This window comes from Lolium rigidum, chromosome 6, assembly GCF_022539505.1.
Source record: "Lolium rigidum isolate FL_2022 chromosome 6, APGP_CSIRO_Lrig_0.1, whole genome shotgun sequence".
NCBI classification, from domain to species: Eukaryota; Viridiplantae; Streptophyta; class Magnoliopsida; order Poales; family Poaceae; genus Lolium; species Lolium rigidum.
Genome location: NC_061513.1, coordinates 26,847,735 through 26,871,171, shown reverse-complemented (window position 1 = coordinate 26,871,171; position 23,437 = coordinate 26,847,735). Strand labels below are relative to the sequence as shown.

The 23,437-nt window shown below is 44.2% G+C and overlaps 2 protein-coding genes and 1 pseudogene across 2 annotated transcripts; all 3 read left to right on the top strand.

Annotated features, from left to right (window-relative positions):
• The first annotated feature begins 372 nt into the window (after positions 1 to 372).
• Positions 373 to 2,024, top strand: LOC124662342 (zealexin A1 synthase-like). The gene is made up of 2 exons (XM_047200191.1): positions 373 to 1,311; positions 1,410 to 2,024. Exons 1-2 carry the CDS (start codon positions 373 to 375, stop codon positions 2,022 to 2,024), a joined length of 1,554 nt encoding a protein of 517 aa, XP_047056147.1.
• Positions 2,025 to 6,633: 4,609 nt separating this feature from the next.
• On the top strand, positions 6,634 to 7,397 carry LOC124668582 (probable glutathione S-transferase). The gene is made up of 2 exons (XM_047205691.1): positions 6,634 to 6,951; positions 7,020 to 7,397. The coding sequence occupies exons 1-2, from the start codon at positions 6,634 to 6,636 to the stop codon at positions 7,395 to 7,397; spliced, it is 696 nt and encodes a 231-aa protein (XP_047061647.1).
• Positions 7,398 to 17,088: 9,691 nt separating this feature from the next.
• LOC124662341 lies at positions 17,089 to 18,739 on the top strand (annotated as a pseudogene).
• The last annotated feature ends 4,698 nt before the right edge of the window (positions 18,740 to 23,437 follow it).

Below are 23,437 nucleotides of genomic sequence, written 5' to 3'. Positions count from 1 at the left end.
GCACCAGCTGAGCTACTCCGATTTGACCAGAAAAGTTGTAGACGAAATGAGGAAAAGGAGGGAGAAGGTGCGGTGGAGAAAGGCCAAGGAATAGATAAGATTAGGTGGGACCGGGACACGCGTCGCACGCTCAATCGATATATTTCAGAGGCTGCGAGCGCTTGATTCGTCGATATTTAGAAATGCATATCCAAGCAGTCAATCGAAAGAAAAAAAAATACAAACATGAGCTCTTAAATTAAGCTCACTGAAAGGCCACGTCGATTTGCTGACTTGTTACCGTTCTATGTGGCGATTTGTTGACCATGTTACCGTTCTACTATATAGCTAATCTTCAATCCTCGACCAACTACCACCTATCGAGCTACTCCAATGGCAGAAACCACATCCATACAACTCGTGTGCTACACTTTCCTCTTCGTCCTTTTAGTCACCGTACTCCGCCTGAAGCTCAAGCTCAGACGCGGCGCCGGCAACCTAAACCTGCCTCCCGGCCCATGGGCGCTGCCGCTGATCGGGCACATGCACTTCCTTCTGGGTGCCCTGCCGCACCAGGCCATGCACAGGCTCGCCCGGCGGTACGGCCCAGTGATGCTAATCCACCTTGGCCATGTCCCCACGCTGGTGCTCTCTTCGCCGGAGGCGGCCAGGGAGGTGATGAAGGTGCACGACGCCGTGTTCGCCGACCGGCCGGTGTACGCCACCGCGGACATCTTCACCTACGGGGGCCAGAACATCTCCTTCGCGCGCCACGACAGCCGGCACTGGAAGGCGGTGCGGAAGCTCTGCGCGGTGGAGCTGCTCAGCCCGGGGCGCGTCCGGTCGTTCCGTCCTGTCCGGGAGGAGGAGGCGGCGCTGCTCGTGCGGTCCATCGCCTCCAGCATGCCGGCTTTGGGGCCGGTGGTGGTCAACGTCAGTGAGCTGGTGAAGGTCATGATGAACGATGTTATCATGAGAGTCTCCGTCGGGGACCGGTGCGAGCAGCGGGCGGTGTACCTCGAGGAGCTCGACAGGGGGCTCGCCATCATGTCCGGTTTCAACCTCTCCGACTTGTTCCCGGCGTCTCGCCTGGCTCGGGCACTCGGCGGCGGAACCCTGAGGGCGGCGTTGGAGGTGCGCGAGCGGATCCAGTCCATCGTGGACGCCATGGTCCGTGATCACAAGAGGGCGATGGAGAGTAGTCTGGAAGCAGCCCAAGCCGACGTTGGTGGCCATGAGAGGGAAGACATCCTCACAACTCTGCTTCGCTTCCAGAGGGATGGTGGGATGGGCATCACCCTCACCAACGAAAATGTCAACGGTGTCTTGTTCGTAAGCCATCATAACTCACCGCCACCTACATCTACAATCGCATCCTCATGTATGTACTAGCAAAAATAGATTTCCTGATATTTACATCATGTTGACAGGATATTTTCTCGGCGGGCTCTGAGACAACCGCAACGACAACAATTTGGGCCATGTCGGAGCTTATGAAGAGCCAACGGATCATGGCCATCGCACAGTCCGAAGTCCGACGAGTCCTGCACGGTAAGACAAAGGTGATGGAAGCCGACATCGATGGCCGGCTCCAATACCTCAAAATGGTCATCAAGGAGACCTTCAGGTTGCACCCTCCGGTGCCATTGCTCCTCCCGAGGTTGTGCAAGGAACCGAGCAAGATCATGGGCTACGATGTTCCTCGGGGTGCCACAGTATTGGTGAACGTGTGGGCCATTGGAAAGGGCGAGGAGAGCTGGGCCGACGCGAGTGATTTCAAGCCCGAGAGGTTCGAGAGTGATATAGTGGACTACAGTGGTACGGACTTCAGGTTCCTCCCTGGTGGTGCCGGCCGGAGGATGTGCCCTGGCATGATGTTTGGGGTGTCAAACATAGAGATGGCTTTGGCGAGCCTTCTCTACCACTTTGACTGGAAGCTTCCTAGCGGTGAAAACCCAGATAAACTTGATATGGCCGAGGGCTATGGTATGACAACGCCTCGGAAGACCGAGCTCTTGTTGGAAGCTATACCTTTCGTGACATGATTTGTCAGTGCACCTGAATAATGTGTAAGTTTACCGAATAATTTTGATAAGGGCTCGTTTCACACCCCTTCATTTGGTAGAAATGAAATGAAGTTGATCATGATTTTATTTTATTTGGCAATTCCACATAAATGACAGAGAGTCATGAAAAAAAGGCATTAGATGAAATACATGAAACTTTCAATTTAATTCTAATACCAATTGAGTAGCAGCTAAACAAGTTAATTCTCAAAATCAAAAACGAATTCTACTAAGTTTCTCGTTAAAGCAACTTCAAATAGCAACATTGGACGGAAACTCAGAGTTATACTGATATTATGAAACACACACTCAAGTAGAAGAGAAATTCCATTTCGGTAAAGCAAAAGGTGTACAAGAGGATTACATCAACCTCTTTGGCTGTGAGGCCAGCTCATTCCCATTCAAATATTTTGGAATTCCTATTCGTCAATGCAAACTTAAGAATGGTAAATGGAAAGCCATAGACGGCCATTTTGAGACGAAGCTCGCAAGTTGGGTGGGCAAACTTCACTCTTACGGTGATTGGCCAGTGCTAATTAATTCAGTTTTAACTACCTTATCAATGTTCATGTTATTCTACTTTGAAACATTTACAGGGCTATGAAAAAAAATTGATTACTTTGGATAATTTTTTTTTGGGAATGTGATAACCATAAGAGGAAGAATAGACTGACTCAATGAAAAATCATTTGCCTCTCCAAAGGTCAAGACGGACGTGGAGTGCAAGTGATTGAGATAAAGAATAGGTATTTACTAAGCAAGTGACTCTATAAACTCTTCTCTGAACAAGGTGTATGGCAGGACTTAATCCAAAATAAATATAAGCACTCCAAGTTGTTATCCGTAAAGGCGAACCCTACGGGTTCCCTTTTCAAGAAGGTCCTTGCGAAAGCTGAAGATGAGTTCATTGAACGAGGTTCCTTTACAATAGAAAATGGTGTGGAAAATTGTTTTTGAAAAGACACGTGGAAAGGGAACATGCCTCTTTCTCAACAATATCCCTCCAGGTATAACATAGTGATAGCCCCAAGAACTGGAGATCATTGTAGCATGTCTCAATGTGGAAATATGGGTATCAAACCGCAAGAGCAAGAAGAAAAGGTTATTTACTCTCTCCAACTAGAGTGTCACAATTCTAGTTGTCTATGCACTAAATAAAACAATGTAACAAAGGTGGTTTAACTTGATGCTTTAAAGTAAAAATAAAATATAGAAGTGTCCCAATCCTCTAAAATCAAGATAAAAAGACAAATGTTTACTTTTATAGGAAAAATGGACTTGTGTTCATGGTTTCACTTGATCTCTCTCTCTCTCTCTGTGTCAAACAGTGGTGGTGATCATGCTACAAGATGATAAATTCTGTACATAATTGCCATGCTTTAATGGTTAGCTTTTATAGCGGCTAAATGTTCTAAAATACATAGTTAAAAAAGTTCCGATATGTGTGTTCGTGTCACGCAGCGTGAGATTATTATCACTTATCGATGTCATACTCCCCCTTTACCCCTAGAAAAAGGTATTGGTGGTACTAATACCATTTCTATCACTCGGTTGTGCCGTGAATTTGCTACACCCCTCATCTACATACATCAGACTTCTTTATGTAAAAACACACTACAACAAAAAAAATATTCTTGTGCGCATACCACATCCCTCTCATCTCCTACACTTAGTGTTGTCAAATACCTCGTGATGTTGGAAGACAATGCATTACCACTAGCATTAGCCAGATAGTTATGTGACTTATAATAATAATCCAATACATAGATATCATAAACATGCTTCCAAAATATGAGAAACTATAAAGTTTCAACACAAAGGCAAAATGCATAACACATATCATCTCATACCATAATATCCACGACATGAATTACATCGACAACATTGTAATCATGTAGGGAAGCTCATACTGGCTAGAATAATGATCATACCTACAGAGATTGGATCAAGTTACTACGACAAACCACAAGTCCAGATGGTCTACTACTTCCGTCTCACGGTGGAGAGCAAGGAGGATATGTTGGCGAGGAAGAAGATTAGGCGGTCGGAGGCGATTCCGGAAGCGGTAGCCTCTCCAATCTTTCTCCGACGGTGGACTGCAGACTCTCTCTTTCGTGGCTTTCTATTTCTGCTTCCTCCCATCATGACATCGCAATCAGGACCATTTGTATAGATGGTTTTAGGTCAAGACAAAGAGATCGATGCAAAGATGGACGACAAAAGAGCAACGAGGGGCAATGGGACCCATCCGTGTAGCAAGGGTATCTGGCTGCATTGTGGCCCTCCATCTTGGCCCTCCCTCGGCTCCAGCTGAGGCCCAAGTGCTCCAGGTCTTTGTTTTCCATAAAAAAATGCTAGAAAAAATATCAGGTCCCTTTGAGTTCATGAAAGTCCCTAAAAGTCAAAAATAAGAAAATAAGGTTTTTCTGTCGTGTAGGGTTGTAATACAAATAAAAGGTATCTTAAAGGAAAATCCCCAGAATCATTACATGAAGTAAAATTAAACATTAGTCTCCAATATGCATAACAGTAAAATAATGTTGCGTAATAGTAAATGAGTAAGTACTATGGAGAATTGAACAAACTTGTATGTAGGATATAAATGATTCATAATCAAGCTTATGTATTGAGAATTTGGTCCTACATTTTGTCTTAGGATGGCTCTTTTAAGAAACTTCATTTTTATTGTAGAAAGGAAACATGGATTCAACATGGGTACGACATGTATATTCCAAATATAGATACTTGATGGCATGCTTAAGATCATTGTCCATCATAGTGTTGAGTTCCATTGCTCGTATCATAAGCATCTTTAATGGCTTGTATAACCTTTTTATGTCTCATATGTTATAACTTAAAGATGACATAAGAAGACTAGACTTTGACATGAATCTTTAGAGTATCTATTGTACCTTTGTACGAGTAGTCACACCTTGTTCACACCATCGTGTATATACCGATGACTTTTCATAATCAAATGACAAGAAGTTAAGTTCAATATGTTCTTAGCTGAAAAGGTCTACCACGTAAGTGTGGCTTCAGTTAAGGTCCAAAAAACATTTCAAACTCAACTAAACAAATAACATATGCAACTTATTCCATAAATTTTTTTTATGACATTTATTTCCGTTTTCCTTTTACTTTTCATAATTATAATACCACCCTTCGTCGCTCTGTAGGAGTCAGCTAGCTCCCTCATCTTTGGTCATCGATGATGGCGTTCCCGTCAAAAATATTGCCTCCTTTTCCTTGAGTTGAATGTGCGAGTGCCGAAATCGCCATGTCGAGCTAGAATGACGACGAGAGCTCGAGACCTTGAATTCTAGGGTTTGGGTTTGTTACCGATTTTGGATTTTCTGACTTAGCATCAATTACACTTGATTCCTTTGCAATTTCTTGTCTGTTAGGACCTCATGAACATTGAATATGCTCTAGACTTCATCGAAGAACCCACATTCAGCGGCATAGCAGTGGGTTGTCCCGAGGTTTGTTATCCACAAGCTTGAGCCTGTCATGTGTTGCATTTGAAGGAAATGACATTGTTAGCAAATTCTATCTTTGTTCTCTGCAAAATATAAATCTTGTCATCTAATAAATGTAGGTTTCCAAACGCTTTCTAGGTAGACAACACTTCATTCAACAAAGTGGGGGAGAGTAAACAACCCATGCAACCACCTCTCATGCATGCAACCAAATGGGCTACACAACAGGCCCAAATCGTGTTTTTGCCTAACCCTGCCCACCTTTGTACTGCAAGACCGCGCCGAAAAATAAATGCAGGATACCAAACGCTTTCAAGGTAGACAACACTTAATTCACTGAATCGGATAATCTAGAACTTACCAATGCATGAAATGGTGTGATTGAGATTTTGAGTCCCTACGATGTGATTCTTCCAAATTGCGTTCAGTTTGCACATCGAATTGGTAAAATTTGTTTCAGCATTGTCCGAGAAAGGAAAATAAGACGTCACATAATTTAGCTACACTTAGCTTTGATTATGATTTTGTGTTTTTATGGGTTGGTGATCCATCTCCATGTTTTTTAAGTCATGTAAATACTTGACGATCTATCTTTGTTGAGCAATGAATAAAGTGAGCCTTAAGTTGAAAAAAAATCCATCGGGCAATGAACTAAATCACCCCAAATCAACGTCAGTCGCACTAAGCCCTAGCCAACCTATAAAAGAACCAAAATATGTGCCAAAATAAAATGTTGGCCATGACGTCTCAAATTCTCAATGCAGTCTACTGGAGGTGCAGCAAGCGTGGGTCCGGACTCCCGAGATTCTCCATTCAACGAAACATCGATTAGGTCCTGATAAGTTTGTTTAAACGTTCGAGATTACGGGTTCAGAGGCAGCAATAACTGAGTAGTCATGCAGACAAAACGATTCGACTCTCTGATCGAAGAACCCTAAAAGAAACTTGTGGAAATTAAGCTCAATGATCTTCTTGCGGAAGGAGCCGCAGAGAGACATTTTTGGGACTACAAATACGAGCCGTTTAGTCAACCAAATCACCATTCAATTACCACCTAAATATTATCCAGGGCACTGGCACCACCGCTCAATCACAAGCAAGAAAGAATGGGCGAGCCGGCCGTGAAGCTCATCGGCACATTCGGCAGCGGGTTCAGCCACCGTGTGGAGGTGGTCCTGAGGCTTAAGGGAGTTCCCTACGAGCTCGTCCTAGAAGACCTGCGCAACAAGAGTGACCTGCTGCTCACGCACAACCCTGTCCACAAGATGATCCCCGTCCTCCTCCATGGCGACCGGCCGGCCATCTGCGAGTCCCTCGTCATCATCGAGTACATTGACGAAGCCTTTGCCGGACCATCAATACTCCCCACCGACCCGCACAAGAGGGCCGAGGCCCGCTTCTGGGCTCGCTTCATTGATGAGAAGGTAAGCCACCAAGCAGAGGATCTCATTCTCTACACTTGTACAATGGTTAGCTGAACATTGATCTGCAGTTTGCAAGGTCGTTCTGGATGTCGTTCTGGTCGACCGCCGACGTCGGCGGCAAGGTGCAGGAGGCCTTTGTGAATGAAGCCAAGGGGAACCTGCTGCTTTTGGAGGGGCAACTGAACGGGAACAGTTTCTTCGGCGGCGACACCATAGGCCTCGTGGACATCGCTGCCGCCGGCCTTGCCCACTGGCTTGGCGTCTTCGAGGACATCTGCGGGGTGACACTAGTCACCAACGAGGAGTTCCCCGGTCTCACCCGCTGGGCGAAAGCCTACATCGAGGATGAGCACGTCAAGCAGTGCCTGCCGGAGAGGGGTCAGCTTGTTGCCATGTTCTCCGCGTGCAGAGAGATGTTCCGAGGGATGCCGACGGCGCCGAAGTGATCGACTGATGCTCGGCACGAGATGGCGAGAGTATGGTCGACATGTATGCTAGTAGTAATGATCATGATGTGATCGAAATATTGCCCATCTTCTCTATGTTGAGTTTTAACACACCCATGTGCTCTGAAATAAAAGTATGGTGTTTGTGGCTCTTTCTTAATAGATGCTAGCAGTAACATAAAACGTCCTTTGTTAAAACTTGTCCTATGTTTGCTCTCCACGTAGTGAAATGGATGCTAACTCACTGTCATGTCAGTGCGATAGATCATAGTAGGTTTCGAACTTAGTTACGATGTCAACCTAATATCAAATGTTTAATTAAAGTGCAAGTTTAGTGTTATATTATGATCCAAATTCATATACTGAAGGGAGGTTAACTTCTGACGAGCGGAGCGAGGTCCGTCGCCGGTAGGTTTGTATATATATCTTGTAAGCCGCCGGCTAGGAATCATCAGATTATAAGATAACCCACGGCGTTTGTAAACACTTTCCAATATAGTGAAGTTTTGCTGGTTGGCGGCCGTGGTTTTTTTCTCCTCTGTGTTGGAAGGGGTTTTCCACGTTAAATCTCGTGTCTCCGCTGCGTTTTCTTTTATCGTTCTTCGTTATTTGCTTTTCGCGTTTATAATAAGTGGTATCAGAGCCCGTGTTTCAATCTAGGGTTTGTGACATGTCTTCCTTGAAGTTCGATCTACCACAGCTGGATTATACCACAAGATTTTTTTCTGTAGCAAGCGAAGATGAGGGCGATCCTTATCCAATCTTCTGATCTGGATGAAGCTCTTGATGGATTTGGCAAGAAAGATGTCAATATTTGGACCGGCGATGAAAAGAGAAATGACCGTAAGGTTTTTTCTTTAATTCAACTTCATCTATCCAACAATATCTTGCACGAAGTGCTGGCTGAGAAATCTGCAGCGACCCTGTGGTTGATACTGGAATCGATCTGCATGTCGAAAGACCTAACCACTAAGATGCACGTGAAGATGAAGTTGTTCTCGCACAAGCTGCAAGAAGATGTGTCTGTGATTAATCACCTATCGATCTTTAGAGAGATCGTCTCTGATTTGCTGTCCATGGAAGTAAATTATGAGGATGAGGATCTCGCTCTTATATTGTTAGTCTCATTGCCTAATTCTTTTGCTAATTTTCGAGAAACCTTGTTATACAGCCGTGATGAACTAACCCTTGACGAAGATTATGAGGCCCTCCAGCAGAGGGAAAAGATGAAATCTATGGTGCAGGCAGAGGGTTCGTCATCTAAGGCAGAAGCACTGCATGTCCAAGGCAGGACCGAGAACAGAAACAACAACTACAACAAAGATAAGAGCAAGACCGATAAAGATCGCTCAAAGTCCAAGGGACGATATGGTAAGTTCTGCAAGTATTGTAAAAAAAACTAAGCACAATATTGATGATTACTGGAAGTTGCAAAACAAAGAGAATAGAAACGGTACTTACTAACCGAAAAACAAATCTGATGGTGATGGTAAGGCTATTGTTGTTTCCAGTGATAATTCTAATGGCGATTTCCTAGTTGTGTTTGCTGGTTGTGTTTCTGGTAATGATGAGTGCATCCTTGATTCTGCATGATTTTTTTCATATTTGTTGTAACAAAGACTGGTTCAGTTCTTACGAGTTTGTGCAGAGTGGAGATGTTGTGCGTATGGAATAACAACCCACGTGAGATCGTGGGCATTGGCTCCGTTCAGATCAAGATGCACGATGGCATGACACACACTCTGACAGATGTGAGACACATACCTGGCATGGACAAAAATCTGATCTCTCTCAGTACCGTTGATGTTGATGGGTACAAACACTCAGGTTCTCGCGGAGTTCTGAATGTATCAAAAGGTTCTCTCGTTCACATGATTGGTGATATGAATTCTACAAAGTTATGTGTTCTTCGAGGTAGCACTTTGTCTGGTATTGCTACTATTGTTATTCTTTGTCTGGTATTGCTGCTATTGTTATTCCTAATGAACCTAGTAAAACTAATTTGTGGCATGTGCGTCTTGGACATATGAGTGAACATGGCATGGCAGAATTGCACACGAGAGATCTGCTAGATGGCTGCAATTTGAGTAAGTTTGAGTTCTGTGAGCACTGCATTTTTGGTAAGCATAGACGAGTTAAATGCAATGCTTCCGTTCATACCACTAAAGGAATTCTAGATTATGTGCATGCTGATTTGTGGGGACCTTCCCGCAAGACATCTCTTGGTGGTGCAAATTACATGCTTACTATCATAGATGATTACTCCAGAAAAGTGTGGCCTTTCTTTCTGAAACATAAATCTGATGTGTTTGATGCTTTTAGAAAGTGGAAAGTTATGGTAGAGAAGGAAATAGAAAAGAAAGTTAAATTGTTTCGTACTGACAATGGCATGGAGTTTTGTTCTACTATTTTGAAAGATTATTGCAGCGACGAAGGCATTGTTAGGAACCACACCATCCCATATACTCCTCAGCAGGATGGTGTGGTGGAGAGGATGAACAAAACCATCATCTCCAAGGCTCGTTGGATGTTGTCTAATGCTGGTATGCATAGACGTTTTTGGGCTGAAGCAGCCGCCACCGCTTGTTACTTGATAAACATGTCACCTTGCATTCCGCTTGATAAGAAAACTCCTATTGAGGTATGGTCTGGTTCACCTGCTGATTATTCATAGTTGAGAGTTTTTGGTTGCATTGCTTATGCTCATGTTGATAATGGAAAGCTAGAGCCTACAGATGTTAAGTCTGTGTTTTTGGTTATGGTTCAGGTGTTATGGCATATAAGTTATGGAATCCTGAAACTAACAAAGTTTTGCATATCAGGAATGTTGTCTTTAATGAGGCTATCATGTTTTATAAGAGTTCATCTACAGATGTTTCTGATGCTATTGATTTTTCTGATGTTTCTGATGATGAGCAACAGAGGATTAGCGTGCAGGTGGAGCACGTGGAGGAGAAAGAAATTGATGTTTCGGAGAACGAGAACATTGTTGTTCATCACTCACCACCTGTTTTGCAGCAAACAAATAGTTCCACTGCTGCCGATAGACCGAGGTGTAACAAAGGTCCACGTCCTCGTTTAATTGAAGAGTGTAATCTTGTTCATCATGCTTTGAGTTGTGCTGAACAGGTGGAGCATGATACTGAACCTGCTACATATGCTGAGGCCATTGCATCCGTTGACTGCGAGAAGTGGATTTCTGCTATGCAAGAGGAGATGCAATCACTTGACAAGAATGACACATGGGATGTGGTGCGATTGCCTAAACAAAAGAGGGTTATCCACTGTAAGTGGATATTTAAAAGAAAGGAAGATTTGTCTCCTAATGAGCCTCCAAGGTTTAAAGCAAGGTTAGTAGCAAAAGGTTTCAGCCAAATTCCATGTATTGAGTATAATGATGTATTCTATCCGATTGTGAACCATAGTTCCATTCGTTCATTCTTTGGTATTGTGGCTATGCATGATCTTGAGCTTGAGCAGCTAGATGTAAAGACTGTTTTTCTGCATGGTGAGTTCGAGGAGGGGATATATATGGACCAGCCAGAAGGTTTTGTTGTGCCTGATAAGGATGATCTTGTTTGCAAGTTGAAGAGGTCCCTTTATGGTTTGAAACAGTCTCCAAGACAGTGATATAAAAGGTTTGATTCATTTATGATTGCACATAAGTTTAAGGGATCTCAGTATGATAGTTGTGTTTATATCAAGTTTGTTAATGGATCACCAATATACTTGTTGTTATATGTTGATGATATGTTGATTGCTGCCAAGAACAAGAAAGAGATCACTACTTTAAAGTCACAATTAAGTAGTGAGTTTGAGATGAAGGATCTTGGTGCTACTAAGAAAATAATAGGTATGAAAATTACAAGAGACAGAAAATCTAGTGTGTTATTTCTTAGTCAGCAAAATTACATTCAGAAAGTTCTTCATCGTTTTAATATGCATGATGCAAATTCTGTTAGTACACCAATTGCTCCTCACTTCAAATTATCAGCATTGCAATGTCCTAGTACTGATGAAGATATTGAGTAGATGTCTCGAGTTCCATATTCTAGTGTTGTTGGTTCCTTGAGGTATGCCATAGTTTGTTCTCGCCCTGATTTGTCATATGCTATGAGTTTGGTCAGTCGATACATGGCTAATTCTGGTAAAGAACATTGGAAAGATGTTCAGTCGATTTTCAGGTACCTTCGTGGCACATTCAAAGCTTGCTTGAAGTTTGGCAAGACCGGTGAGGGACTCGTAGGCTATGTGAATTCAGATTTTGCTGCCGATTTGGATAAGAGATGATCCCTCACATGTTATGTGTTCACTGTTGGTGGATGTGTTTTGAGTTGGAAGCTAACGTTACAACCTATTGTTGCCCAATCTATGACCGAAGCAAATTTATGGCAATTGTTGAAGCTTGCAAAGAGTCTGTTTGGTTGAAAGGTTTGTATGTTGAGCTTTGTGGAGATGATTCTTGCATTAACTTATTTTCTTAAAGTCAAAGTGCAATATACCTGACTAAAGATCAAATTTTCCATTAGAGGACACATCACATTGATATCAAGTACCATTATGTCCACGACATTTTTGCTTCAGGTAAACTAAAGATATGCAAGATAAGTACTCATGATAATCCTACTGATATGATGACAAAGCCAGTTCATGTTTTCAAGTTTAAGCTTTGCTCGAGCTTGGTTGGTATAACGGTTTAGCCTAAGTGGATGTTGGCGCCAGCAAGTGTTTTTCTTTGTTGTTTAGGAGATTGTTGAAGTTCATGCTACAAGATGGAATTTGTCTCAAAGTGGAGTTTATTATATTATGATAAAAATTCATATACTAAAGGGAGGTTAACTTCTGACAAGCGGAGCGAGAACCGTCATCGGTAGGCTTGGGCCGAAGCGTAGCGGAGTCCGAAGTTAGGTCATACGTCGTGCCTTGCAGGGACGCCTGCGAAGAGGGGAGAGGTAGCCCCCTGATGTCTACGGGAGCTTCTATTCTTGTAGACAGTGTTGGGCCTCCAAGAGCAGAGGTTTGTAGAACAGCAGCAAGTTTCCCTTAAGTGGATCACCCAAGGTTTATCGAACTCAGGGAGGAAGAGGTCAAAGATATCCCTCTCATGCAACCCCGCAACCACAAAGCAAGAAGTCTCTTGTGTCCCCAACACACCTAATAGGTGTACTAGTTCGGCGAAGAGATAGTGAAATACAGGTGGTATGAATATATATGAGCAGTAGCAACGGCACCGGAAAAGTGCTTTGCCCAGGACAAGAAACAAGCGGTAGTAACGCAGCAGTAGTAACGCAAGTAAAACAAGTAAACAAGCAGCGATAGCGATATTTAGGAACAAGGCCTAGGGATTAGACTTTCACTAGTGGACACTCTCAACGTTGATCACATAACAGTAATAGATAAATGCATACTCTACACTCTTGTTGGATGATGAACACATTGCGTAGGATTACACGAACCCTCAATGCCGGAGTTAACAAGCTCCACAATTCAATGTTCATATTTAAATAACCTTAGAGTGCATGAAAGATCAATAAGACTAAACCAAGTACTAACATAGCATGCACACTCGTCACCTTCATGCTATGTAGGAGGAATAATACACATCAATACTATCATAGCAATAGTTAACTTCATAATCTACAAGAGATCATAATCATAGCATAAACCAAGTACTAACACGGATGCACACACTGTCACCATTACACCGTGTAGGAGGAATAAAACTACTTTAATAACATTGCTAGAGTAGCACATAGATAAATTGTGATACAAAATACATTGCAATCATAAAGAGATATAAATAAGCACTTCACTACGCCATTCATAACAGTGAATAAGTATTCTGTGAAATATAGCCTAAGAGACCCACACGGTGCACACACTATCACCTTTACACACGTGGGACAAGGAGTCTCCGGAGATCACATAAGTAAAACTCTCTTGACTAGCATAATGACATCTAGATTACAAGCATCATCATATGAATCTCAATCATGTAAGGCAGCTCATGAGATTATTGTATTGAAGCACATAGGAGAGAGATGAACCACATAGCTACCGGTACAGCCCCGAGCCTCGATGGAGAACTACTCCCTCCTCATGGGAGTAGCAGCGGTGATGAAGATGGCAGTGGAGATGGCAGCGGTGGAGATGGAGAAGCCTTCCGGGGGCACTTCCCCGTCCCGGCGGCGTGCCGGAACAGAGACTCCTGTCCCCCAGATCTTGGCTTTGCGATGGCGGCGGCTCTGGAAGGTTTTCCGTATCGTGGTTCTTCGTCTCAGGGTTTTCGCGACGGAGGCTTTAAATAGGCGGAAGGGCAGCCTCGGAGGGGGCCTGGGGGCCCACACCATAGGGCGGCGCGGCCCCCCCTCTGGCCGCGCCAGGGTGTGGTGTGGGGCCCCGAGGGCTTCCCTCTGGCGGCTCTCGGGTGTTCTGGAAGGCTCCGGGAAAAATAGGACCCTGGGTCTTGATTTCGTCCGATTCCGAGAATATTTCGTTACTAGGATTTCTGAAACCAAAAACAGCAGAAAACAGCAACTGGCACCTCGGCATCTTGTTAATAGGTTAGTTCCAGAAAATGCAGATCGCAAGCACGCTGTTCGGAGAAATGTTATGGGGTTGGAGCCCATAGACCTTCAGGATCTCCAGGAAGAAGTCCGAAGGCGGAAATGAAAAGCCCCGCTCCACCAGTGCTTTCGTCAGCACCATCTCGTTGTCCTCCGGAGCTGGAGCTAGTTCGTTCGGAACTGACCTCCAGCTTCCGGGTTGCAGGAAGCCCTCCGCCTCGAGGTTCTTCAGCTCCATCTCAGTGGTGGTGCAGGGCCACCATTTTCCCTTGGCTTCGGAGTCTCGTTGACGAGCCTTCGACTTTTTGACGATTTCTTCCGCCTGGTGCTCCGCCTGATCCGCCCCGGAGGCTTTCTCCGGGTTAGCGGAAGTCCCTTCAGCCTCCTTGCCGGAATCCTTTGAAGGATCCAGCCTGACTGGGACGAAGGGTGGAGGGGCGGAGGAGATTGGGGTTGCCAGGATAGGTTCAGAGGTTGGAGGCGGAGTCGTTGAAGACATCTGAAGAAAAGACATTGGCGGAAATGTTCCTTAGTCGGATCCGGCGTCGTCAACCTAACGTTCATCCCTATCGACTACGGCGCGAGAACGAAGCTCGAGAGCTCACCGTGATGGAGTCCGCGGTGGTCGGAGTCGCCGGCGTCGAGGTTTCTGCGCGGTGGCTCGCTGAAGTTAAGAACAGGACGAACACCGTGCGGCGGCGAAGCAACTCCGGCGAAGCTCCGGCGAGATTCCGGCACGGCGGAGAGGAGGCTCGAGGCGGCGCTATGCAGAGAGGTAGAAAGGGGGGTGAATGAGGCTTAAGGGGTCGACGGCGGATATTTATAGGCCGGAGGGACGAGATTCGTGCTCCGCATCCTGTGGTCGGAACGCAAGCGTCGCACCGTTGGATGCGTGACACGTGTCCCAAACCCTAGACGGTAAAAATGGCTAGAGATAAGTTACCACACAAATCGCGCGAAAATGGCGCCAGAATTGGCGGAACCGTTTGAGTCTTTTAAGATTCCGGGTAATTGCGTGAGGATAAGTTGGTTCTCATTCGAAGCAGGGGGTAACCCGGAAACGTATTCAAATCGTTGATGGATGAAGACCCGCAGAATGGGAGCATTTTCCGACTAAAAGTTGGGAAAAGAAGAAAATGACCTGGCAAGTTGGAGTTCTTCAAGTTTCTCCGCGTTACTGATATTGTCGGAGATCATGATGGACTAGCAAGGCGGAAACAGCAGGCGAAATTTGGAGAACTCTGGGGGCTACTGTTGTGGGTATACTTCTTGGGTGTACCATCGACAGTGCCTAGATCCGGCAAGCCCGGGTGGCCCACAGATGGTGATGAGGCATGTGGCCCATCGGGCGGCCCAGTTGCTGTTGATCTTGACGGAAGATGTCCGGCCCAGGAGCAGATCCGACCGACCTTAGAAGGAACTCGGATCCATGAAGGCCCGATAGGAACCCGGATCCGGGACGACGTATAGAGGAAGGCGGATCCTTGACGTGCACGGCAAGACATAGTATCGTAATTAGGCAAACCTGTAATCCGGCTAGGACTCTCCATGTAAACCCTAGATCCGTGCGCCTTTATAAGCCGGATCCTGGGAGCCCTAGAGGCACAACCACAACTCATTGTAATAACGCGAAAGCGCCCAGATAATTCCAGACAAGCAGCAGTAGGCCCCCGTCATCGTGCAGGTGTTCCGAATCTGGGTAAATCGCGTACCACCGTCCCGTGTGCACTCCGCCCTATGGCCCCTACTTCTTCTCCCCCTCGTGAGGATCCCTCCTCCGAGGTACCGTCGATTAGGCAACGACACCATGGCCGTCGGTTTGGGGCATAAAGGTGTGGTGCGCGGCAGCCTAAGGCGGCGAGTCGGGGGGCGACGACGGCGTGGTGGTGGCTATGATACGAGGCGTGTTGGCTGGGAGACGGCGGCCTGGTGGGCTGGCGTGCGGTGGCAGCGGCGGCGTAGCACCAGCTGAGCTACTCCGATTTGACCAGAAAAGTTGTAGACGAAATGAGGAAAAGGAGGGAGAAGGTGCGGTGGAGAAAGGCCAAGGAATAGATAAGATTAGGTGGGACCGGGACACGCGTCGCACGCTCAAGCAGACGTTCCGTCCCTCGGAGGAATCAAATCATTTTCCTTATTTTTAGTTGCAAGTGGGGCTACAACTGGATTTTTCTCCAATTGCAAGTACAGGTGTAACCGGGTTTTTTCAACCGTAAGTGTCGTTGCAATTGCATTTTTTTCTACTTTTAAGTGGGATTACAATAAAGATTTTCTAATTGCAAGTAGATGTGTAACCAAACTATTTTTAAAATTGTTTGAACCACTCTTTTATATAATTTTATTTCACTCCTACATCTTAGATTCACACTATGAGAACACAACTCATATTTTGAAGCATCGATTATTTGCTTCTTTTTTTCCTTACATGCGGGTTTTTTTTATGGTTTTGTTTTTGCAATCGGTGGATAATAAGAATTAATGCACGGTGGATTCAAGGACTTACAGTAGTTTGATTTTTTGGCCTACTATTGTCTATATTTCTGGAAAGCACAACAATTGTGATCTAAATTACACTCTGCTTGGCCCAGAACTACCGGCTCAACATGGTCAGCCGAACGCTCATGAAACTTTCACGAAGTCTATGATTGGCGTAGGTCAGCGTGAAATAAAATCGATCAGTGTTAAATACAAGCCTTTAGATTAATACGGGTGATATCAATCTACTGAGAACTAACTTAGTTTTTGTGTAAATTACTTTTTGTGTACTCTAAATGATCAAAGAGTCAACGAATCTGGAGGGAACAGAAAAATCATGTATGCCGTCACACTTGTTTTTGTTGCGCCCAATTCATGTTTTGTTATGTGTCTGATGCGACAAATTTAATAATAAATATATTTCAGAGGCTGCGAGCGCTTGATTCGTCGATATTTAGAAATGCATATCCAAGCAGTCAATCGAAAGAAAAAAAAATACAAACATGAGCTCTTAAATTAAGCTCACTGAAAGGCCACGTCGATTTGCTGACTTGTTACCGTTCTATGTGGCGATTTGTTGACCATGTTACCGTTCTACTATATAGCTAATCTTCAATCCTCGACCAACTACCACCTATCGAGCTACTCCAATGGCAGAAACCACATCCATACAACTCGTGTGCTACACTTTCCTCTTCGTCCTTTTAGTCACCGTACTCCGCCTGAAGCTCAAGCTCAGACGCGGCGCCGGCAACCTAAACCTGCCTCCCGGCCCATGGGCGCTGCCGCTGATCGGGCACATGCACTTCCTTCTGGGTGCCCTGCCGCACCAGGCCATGCACAGGCTCGCCCGGCGGTACGGCCCAGTGATGCTAATCCGCCTTGGCCATGTCCCCACGCTGGTGCTCTCTTCGCCGGAGGCGGCCAGGGAGGTGATGAAGGTGCACGACGCCGTGTTCGCCGACCGGCCGGTGTACGCCACCGCGGACATCTTCACCTACGGGGGCCAGAACATCTCCTTCGCGCGCCACGACAGCCGGCACTGGAAGGCGGTGCGGAAGCTCTGCGCGGTGGAGCTGCTCAGCCCGGGGCGCGTCCGGTCGTTCCGTCCTGTCCGGGAGGAGGAGGCGGCGCTGCTCGTGCGGTCCATCGCCTCCAGCATGCCGGCTTTGGGGCCGGTGGTGGTCAACGTCAGTGAGCTGGTGAAGGTCATGATGAACGATGTTATCATGAGAGTCTCCGTCGGGGACCGGTGCGAGCAGCGGGCGGTGTACCTCGAGGAGCTCGACAGGGGGCTCGCCATCATGTCCGGTTTCAACCTCTCCGACTTGTTCCCGGCGTCTCGCCTGGCTCGGGCACTCGGCGGCGGAACCCTGAGGGCGGCGTTGGAGGTGCGCGAGCGGATCCAGTCCATCGTGGACGCCATGGTCCGTGATCACAAGAGGGCGATGGAGAGTAGTCTGGAAGCAGCCCAAGCCGACGTTGGTGGCCATGAGAGGAAGACATCCTCACAACTCTGCTTCGCTTCCAGAGGGATGGTGGGATGGGCATCACCCTCACCAACGAAAATGTCAACGGTGTCTTGTTCGTAAGCCATCATAACTCACCGCCACCTACATCTACAATCGCATCCTCATGTATGTACTAGCAAAAATAGATTTCCTGATATTTACATCATGTTGACAGGATATTTTCTCGGCGGGCTCTGAGACAACCGCAACGACAACAATTTGGGCCATGTCGGAGCTTATGAAGAGCCAACGGATCATGGCCATCGCACAGTCCGAAGTCCGACGAGTCCTGCACGGTAAGACAAAGGTGATGGAAGCCGACATCGATGGCCGGCTCCAATACCTCAAAATGGTCATCAAGGAGACCTTCAGGTTGCACCCTCCGGTGCCATTGCTCCTCCCGAGGTTGTGCAAGGAACCGAGCAAGATCATGGGCTACGATGTTCCTCGGGGTGCCACAGTATTGGTGAACGTGTGGGCCATTGGAAAGGGCGAGGAGAGCTGGGCCGACGCGAGTGATTTCAAGCCCGAGAGGTTCGAGAGTGATATAGTGGACTACAGTGGTACGGACTTCAGGTTCCTCCCTGGTGGTGCCGGCCGGAGGATGTGCCCTGGCATGATGTTTGGGGTGTCAAACATAGAGATGGCTTTGGCGAGCCTTCTCTACCACTTTGATTGGAAGCTTCCTAGCGGTGAAAACCCAGATAAACTTGATATGGCCGAGGGCTATGGTATGACAACGCCTCGGAAGACCGAGCTCTTGTTGGAAGCTATACCTTTCGTGACATGATTTGTCAGTGCACCTGAATAATGTGTAAGTTTACCGAATAATTTTGATAAGGGCTCGTTTCACACCCCTTCATTTGGTAGAAATGAAATGAAGTTGATCATGATTTTATTTTATTTGGCAATTCCACATAAATGACAGAGAGTCATGAAAAAAAGGCATTAGATGAAATACATGAAACTTTCAATTTAATTCTAATACCAATTGAGTAGCAGCTAAACAAGTTAATTCTCAAAATCAAAAACGAATTCTACTAAGTTTCTCGTTAAAGCAACTTCAAATAGCAACATTGGACGGAAACTCAGAGTTATACTGATATTATGAAACACACACTCAAGTAGAAGAGAAATTCCATTTCGGTAAAGCAAAAGGTGTACAAGAGGATTACATCAACCTCTTTGGCTGTGAGGCCAGCTCATTCCCATTCAAATATTTTGGAATTCCTATTCGTCAATGCAAACTTAAGAATGGTAAATGGAAAGCCATAGACGGCCATTTTGAGACGAAGCTCGCAAGTTGGGTGGGCAAACTTCATTCTTGCGGTGATTGGCCAGTGCTAATTAATTTAGTTTTAACTACCCTATCAATGTTCATGTTATTCTACTTTGAAATATTTATAGGGCTATGAAATTTTTTTGATTACTTTGGATAATTTTTTTTGGGGAATGTGATAACCATAAGAGGAAGAATAGACTGACTCAATGAAAAATCATTTGCCTCTCCAAAGGTCAAGACGGACTTAGAGTGCAAGTTATTGAGATAAAGAATAGGTATTTACTAAGCAAGTGACTATAAACTCTTCTCTGAACAAGGTGTATGGCAGGACTTAATCCAAAATAAATATAAGCACTCCAAGTTGTTATCCAAGGTAAAGGCGAACCCTACGGGTTCCCTTTTCTAGAAGGTCCTTGCGAAAACTGAAGATGAGTTCATTGAACGAGGTTCCTTTACAGTAGAAAATGGCGAGGAAAATTGTTTTTGAAAAGACACGTGGAAAGGGAACACGCCTCTTTCTCAACAATATCCCTCCAACTATAACATAGTGATAGCCCCAAGAACTGGAGATCATTGTTTTCCCCGTAGCATGTCTCAATGTGGAAATATGGGTATCAAACCGCAAGAGCAAGAAGAAAAAGTTATTTACTCTCTCCAACTAGAGTGTCACAATTCTAGTTGTCTATGCACTAAACAAAACAATGTAACAAAGGTGGTTTAACTTGATGCTTTAAAGTAAAAATAAAATATAGAAGTGTCCCAATCCTCTAAAATCAAGATAAAAAGACAAATGTTTACTTTTGTAGGAAAAATGGACTTGTGTTCATGGTTTCACTTGATCTCTCTCTCTGTGTCAAACAATGGTACGTGGTGATCATGCTACAAGATGATAAATTATGTACATAATTGCCATGCTTTAATGGTTGACTTTTATAGCGGCTAAATGTTCTAAAATACATAGTTAAAAAAGTTCCGATATGTGTGTTCGTGTCACGCAGCGTGAGATTATTATCACTTATCGATGTCATACTCCCCCATTTACCCCTAGAAAAAGGTATTGGTGGTACTAGTACCATTTCTATCACTCGGTTGTGCCGTGAATTTGCTACACCCCTCATCTACATACATCAGACTTCTTTATGTAAAAACACACCACAACAAATTTTTGTTTCTTGTGCGCATACCACATCTCTCCCATATCCTAAACTTAGTGTTGTCAAATACCTCGTGATGTTGGAAGACAATGCATTACCACTAGCATTAGCCAGATACTTATGTGACTTATAATAATAATCCAATACATAGATATCATAAACATGCTTCCAAAATACAAGAAACTATAAAGTTTCAACACAAAGGCAAAATGCATAACACATGTCATCTCATACCATAATATCCATGACAAGAATTACATCAACAACATTGTAATCATCTAGGGAAGCTCATACTGGCTAGAATAATGATCATACCTAGAGAGATTGGATCAAGTTACCACGACAAACCACAAGTCCAGATGGTCTACTACTTCCATCTCACGGTGGAGAGCAAGGAGGATATGTTGGTGAGGAAGAAGATGAGGCGGTCGGAGGCGATTCCAGAAGCGGTAGCCTCTCCAATCTTTCTCCGACGGTGGACTACAGACTCTCTCTTTCGTGGCTTTCTATCTCTGCTTCCTCCCATCGTGACATCGCAATCGGGACCATTTGTATAGATGGTTTTAGGTCAAGACGAAGAGATCGATGCAAAGATGGACGGCAAAAGAGTAACGAGGGGCAATGGGACCCATATGTGTAGCAAGGGTATCTGGCTGCATTGTGGCCCTCCATCTTGGCCCTCCCTCGGCTCCAGCTGAGGCCCAAGTGCTCCAGGTCTTTGTTTTCCATAAAAAAATGCTAGAAAAAATATCAGGTCCCTTTGAGTTCATGAAAGTCCCTAAAAGTCAAAAATAAGAAAATAAGGTTTTTATGTCGTGTAGGGTTGTAATACAAATAAAAGGTATCTTAAAGGAAAATCCCCAGAATCTGTATATGAAGTAAAATTAAACATTAGTCTCCAATATGCATAACAGTAAAATAATGTTGCGTAATAGTAAATGAGTAAGTACTATGGAGACTTGAACAAACTTGTATGTAGGATATAAATGATTCATAATGAAGCTTATGTATTGAGAATCTGGTCCTACATTTTGTCTTAGGATGGCTCTTTTAAGAAACTTCATTTTTATTGTAGAAAGGAAACATGGATTCAACATGGGTACGACACGTATATTCCAAATATAGATACTTGATGGCATGCTTAAGATCATTGTCCATAATAGTGTTGAGTTCCATTGCTCGTATCATAAGGCTTGTATAACCTTTTTATGTCTCATATGTTATAACTTAAAGATGACATAAGAAGACTAGACTTTGACATGAATCTTTAGATTATCTATTGTACCTTTGTACGAGTAGTCACACCTTGTTCACACCATCGTGTATATACCGATGACTTTTCATAATCAAATGACAAGAAGTAAAGTTCAATATGTTCTTAGCTAAAAAGGTCTACCATGTAAGTGTGGCTTCAGTTAACGGTCCAAAAAACATTTCAAACTCAACTAAACAAATGACATATGCAACTTATTCCATAAAATATTTTTATGACATTTATTTCCGTTTTCCTTTTACTTTTCATAATTATAATACCCCCCTTCGTCGCTCTGTAGGAGTCAGCTAGCTCCCTCATCTTTGGTCATCGATGGTGGCGTTCCCGTCAAAAGTATTGCCTCCTTTTCCTCGAGTTGAATGCGCGAGTGCCAAAATCGCCATGTCGAGCTAGAATGACGACGAGAGCTCGAGACCTTGAATTCTAGGGTTTGGGTTTGTTACCGATTTTGGATTTTCCGACTTAGCATCGATTACACTTGATTCCTTTGCAATTTCTTGTCTGTTAGGACCTCATGAACATTGAATATGCTCTAGACTTCATCGAAGACCCCACATTCAGCGGCATAGCAGTGGGTTGTCCCGAGGTGTGTTGTCCACAAAATTGAGCCTGTCAAGTGTGTTGCATTTGAAGGAAACAACATTGTTAGCAAATTCTATCTTTGTTCTATGCAAAATATAAGTCTTGTCATCTAATAAATGCAGGTTTCCAAACGCTTTCTAGGTAGACAACACTTTATTCAACAAAGTGGGGGAGAGTAAACAACCCATGCAACCACCTCTCATGCATGCAATCAAATGGGCTACACAACAGGCCCAAATCGTGTTTTTGCCTAACCCTGCCCACCTTTGTACTGCAAGACCGCGCCGAAAAATAAATGCAGGCTACCAAACGCTTTCAAGGTAGACAACACTTTATTCACTGAATCAGATAATCTGGAACTTACCAATGCATGAAATGGTGTGATTGAGATTTTGAGTCCCTACGATGTGATTCTTCCAAACTGCGTTCAGTTTGCACATCGAATTGGTAAAATTTGTTTCTGCATTGTCCGAGAGAGGAAAATAAGACGTCGCATAATTTAGCTAGACTTAGCTTTGATTATGATTTAGTGTTTTTATGGGTTGGTGATCCATCTCCATGTTTTTTAAGTCATGTAAATAATTGACTATCTATCTTTGTTGAGCAATGAATAAAGTGAGCCTTAAGTTGAAAAAAAATCCATCGGGCAATGAACTAAATCACCCCAAATCAACGTCAGTCGTACTAAGCCCTAGCCACAACCTATAAAAGAACCAAATATGTGCCAAAATAAAATGTTGGCCATGATGTCTCAAATTCTCAATGCAGTCTACTGGAGGTGTAGCAAGCGTGGGTCCGGACTCCCGAGATTCTCCATTCAACGAAGAGAAAAGTGTGAGAGAGCCCGTGCGCTCTACGCACCCTCACTTTTTTTGACTTTCTCTTTTTTATATCTCTCAAATTATGTAATATTTTGATTTGATTTTTTTGCAAGTCACTAAAAAATAACAAATGGAATGGGACAAAAATAGTTTGGAATTTTTTTGTGCAATTTCAAATTTCAAATTGTTTAAAATTCAAAATAAATTCTTGAAATATATATATACACAATGAAATAAAAAATCCAAAATATTTTTACCATGTTCCAATTGTTATGTTTAAGTGATCTGCAAATTATTTTGTTCAAACAATGTGTGGTGTGAGAGATATAAAAATGAAAAATTGTTTGAGAGGGTACAAAAAGAATTTGCACGAATC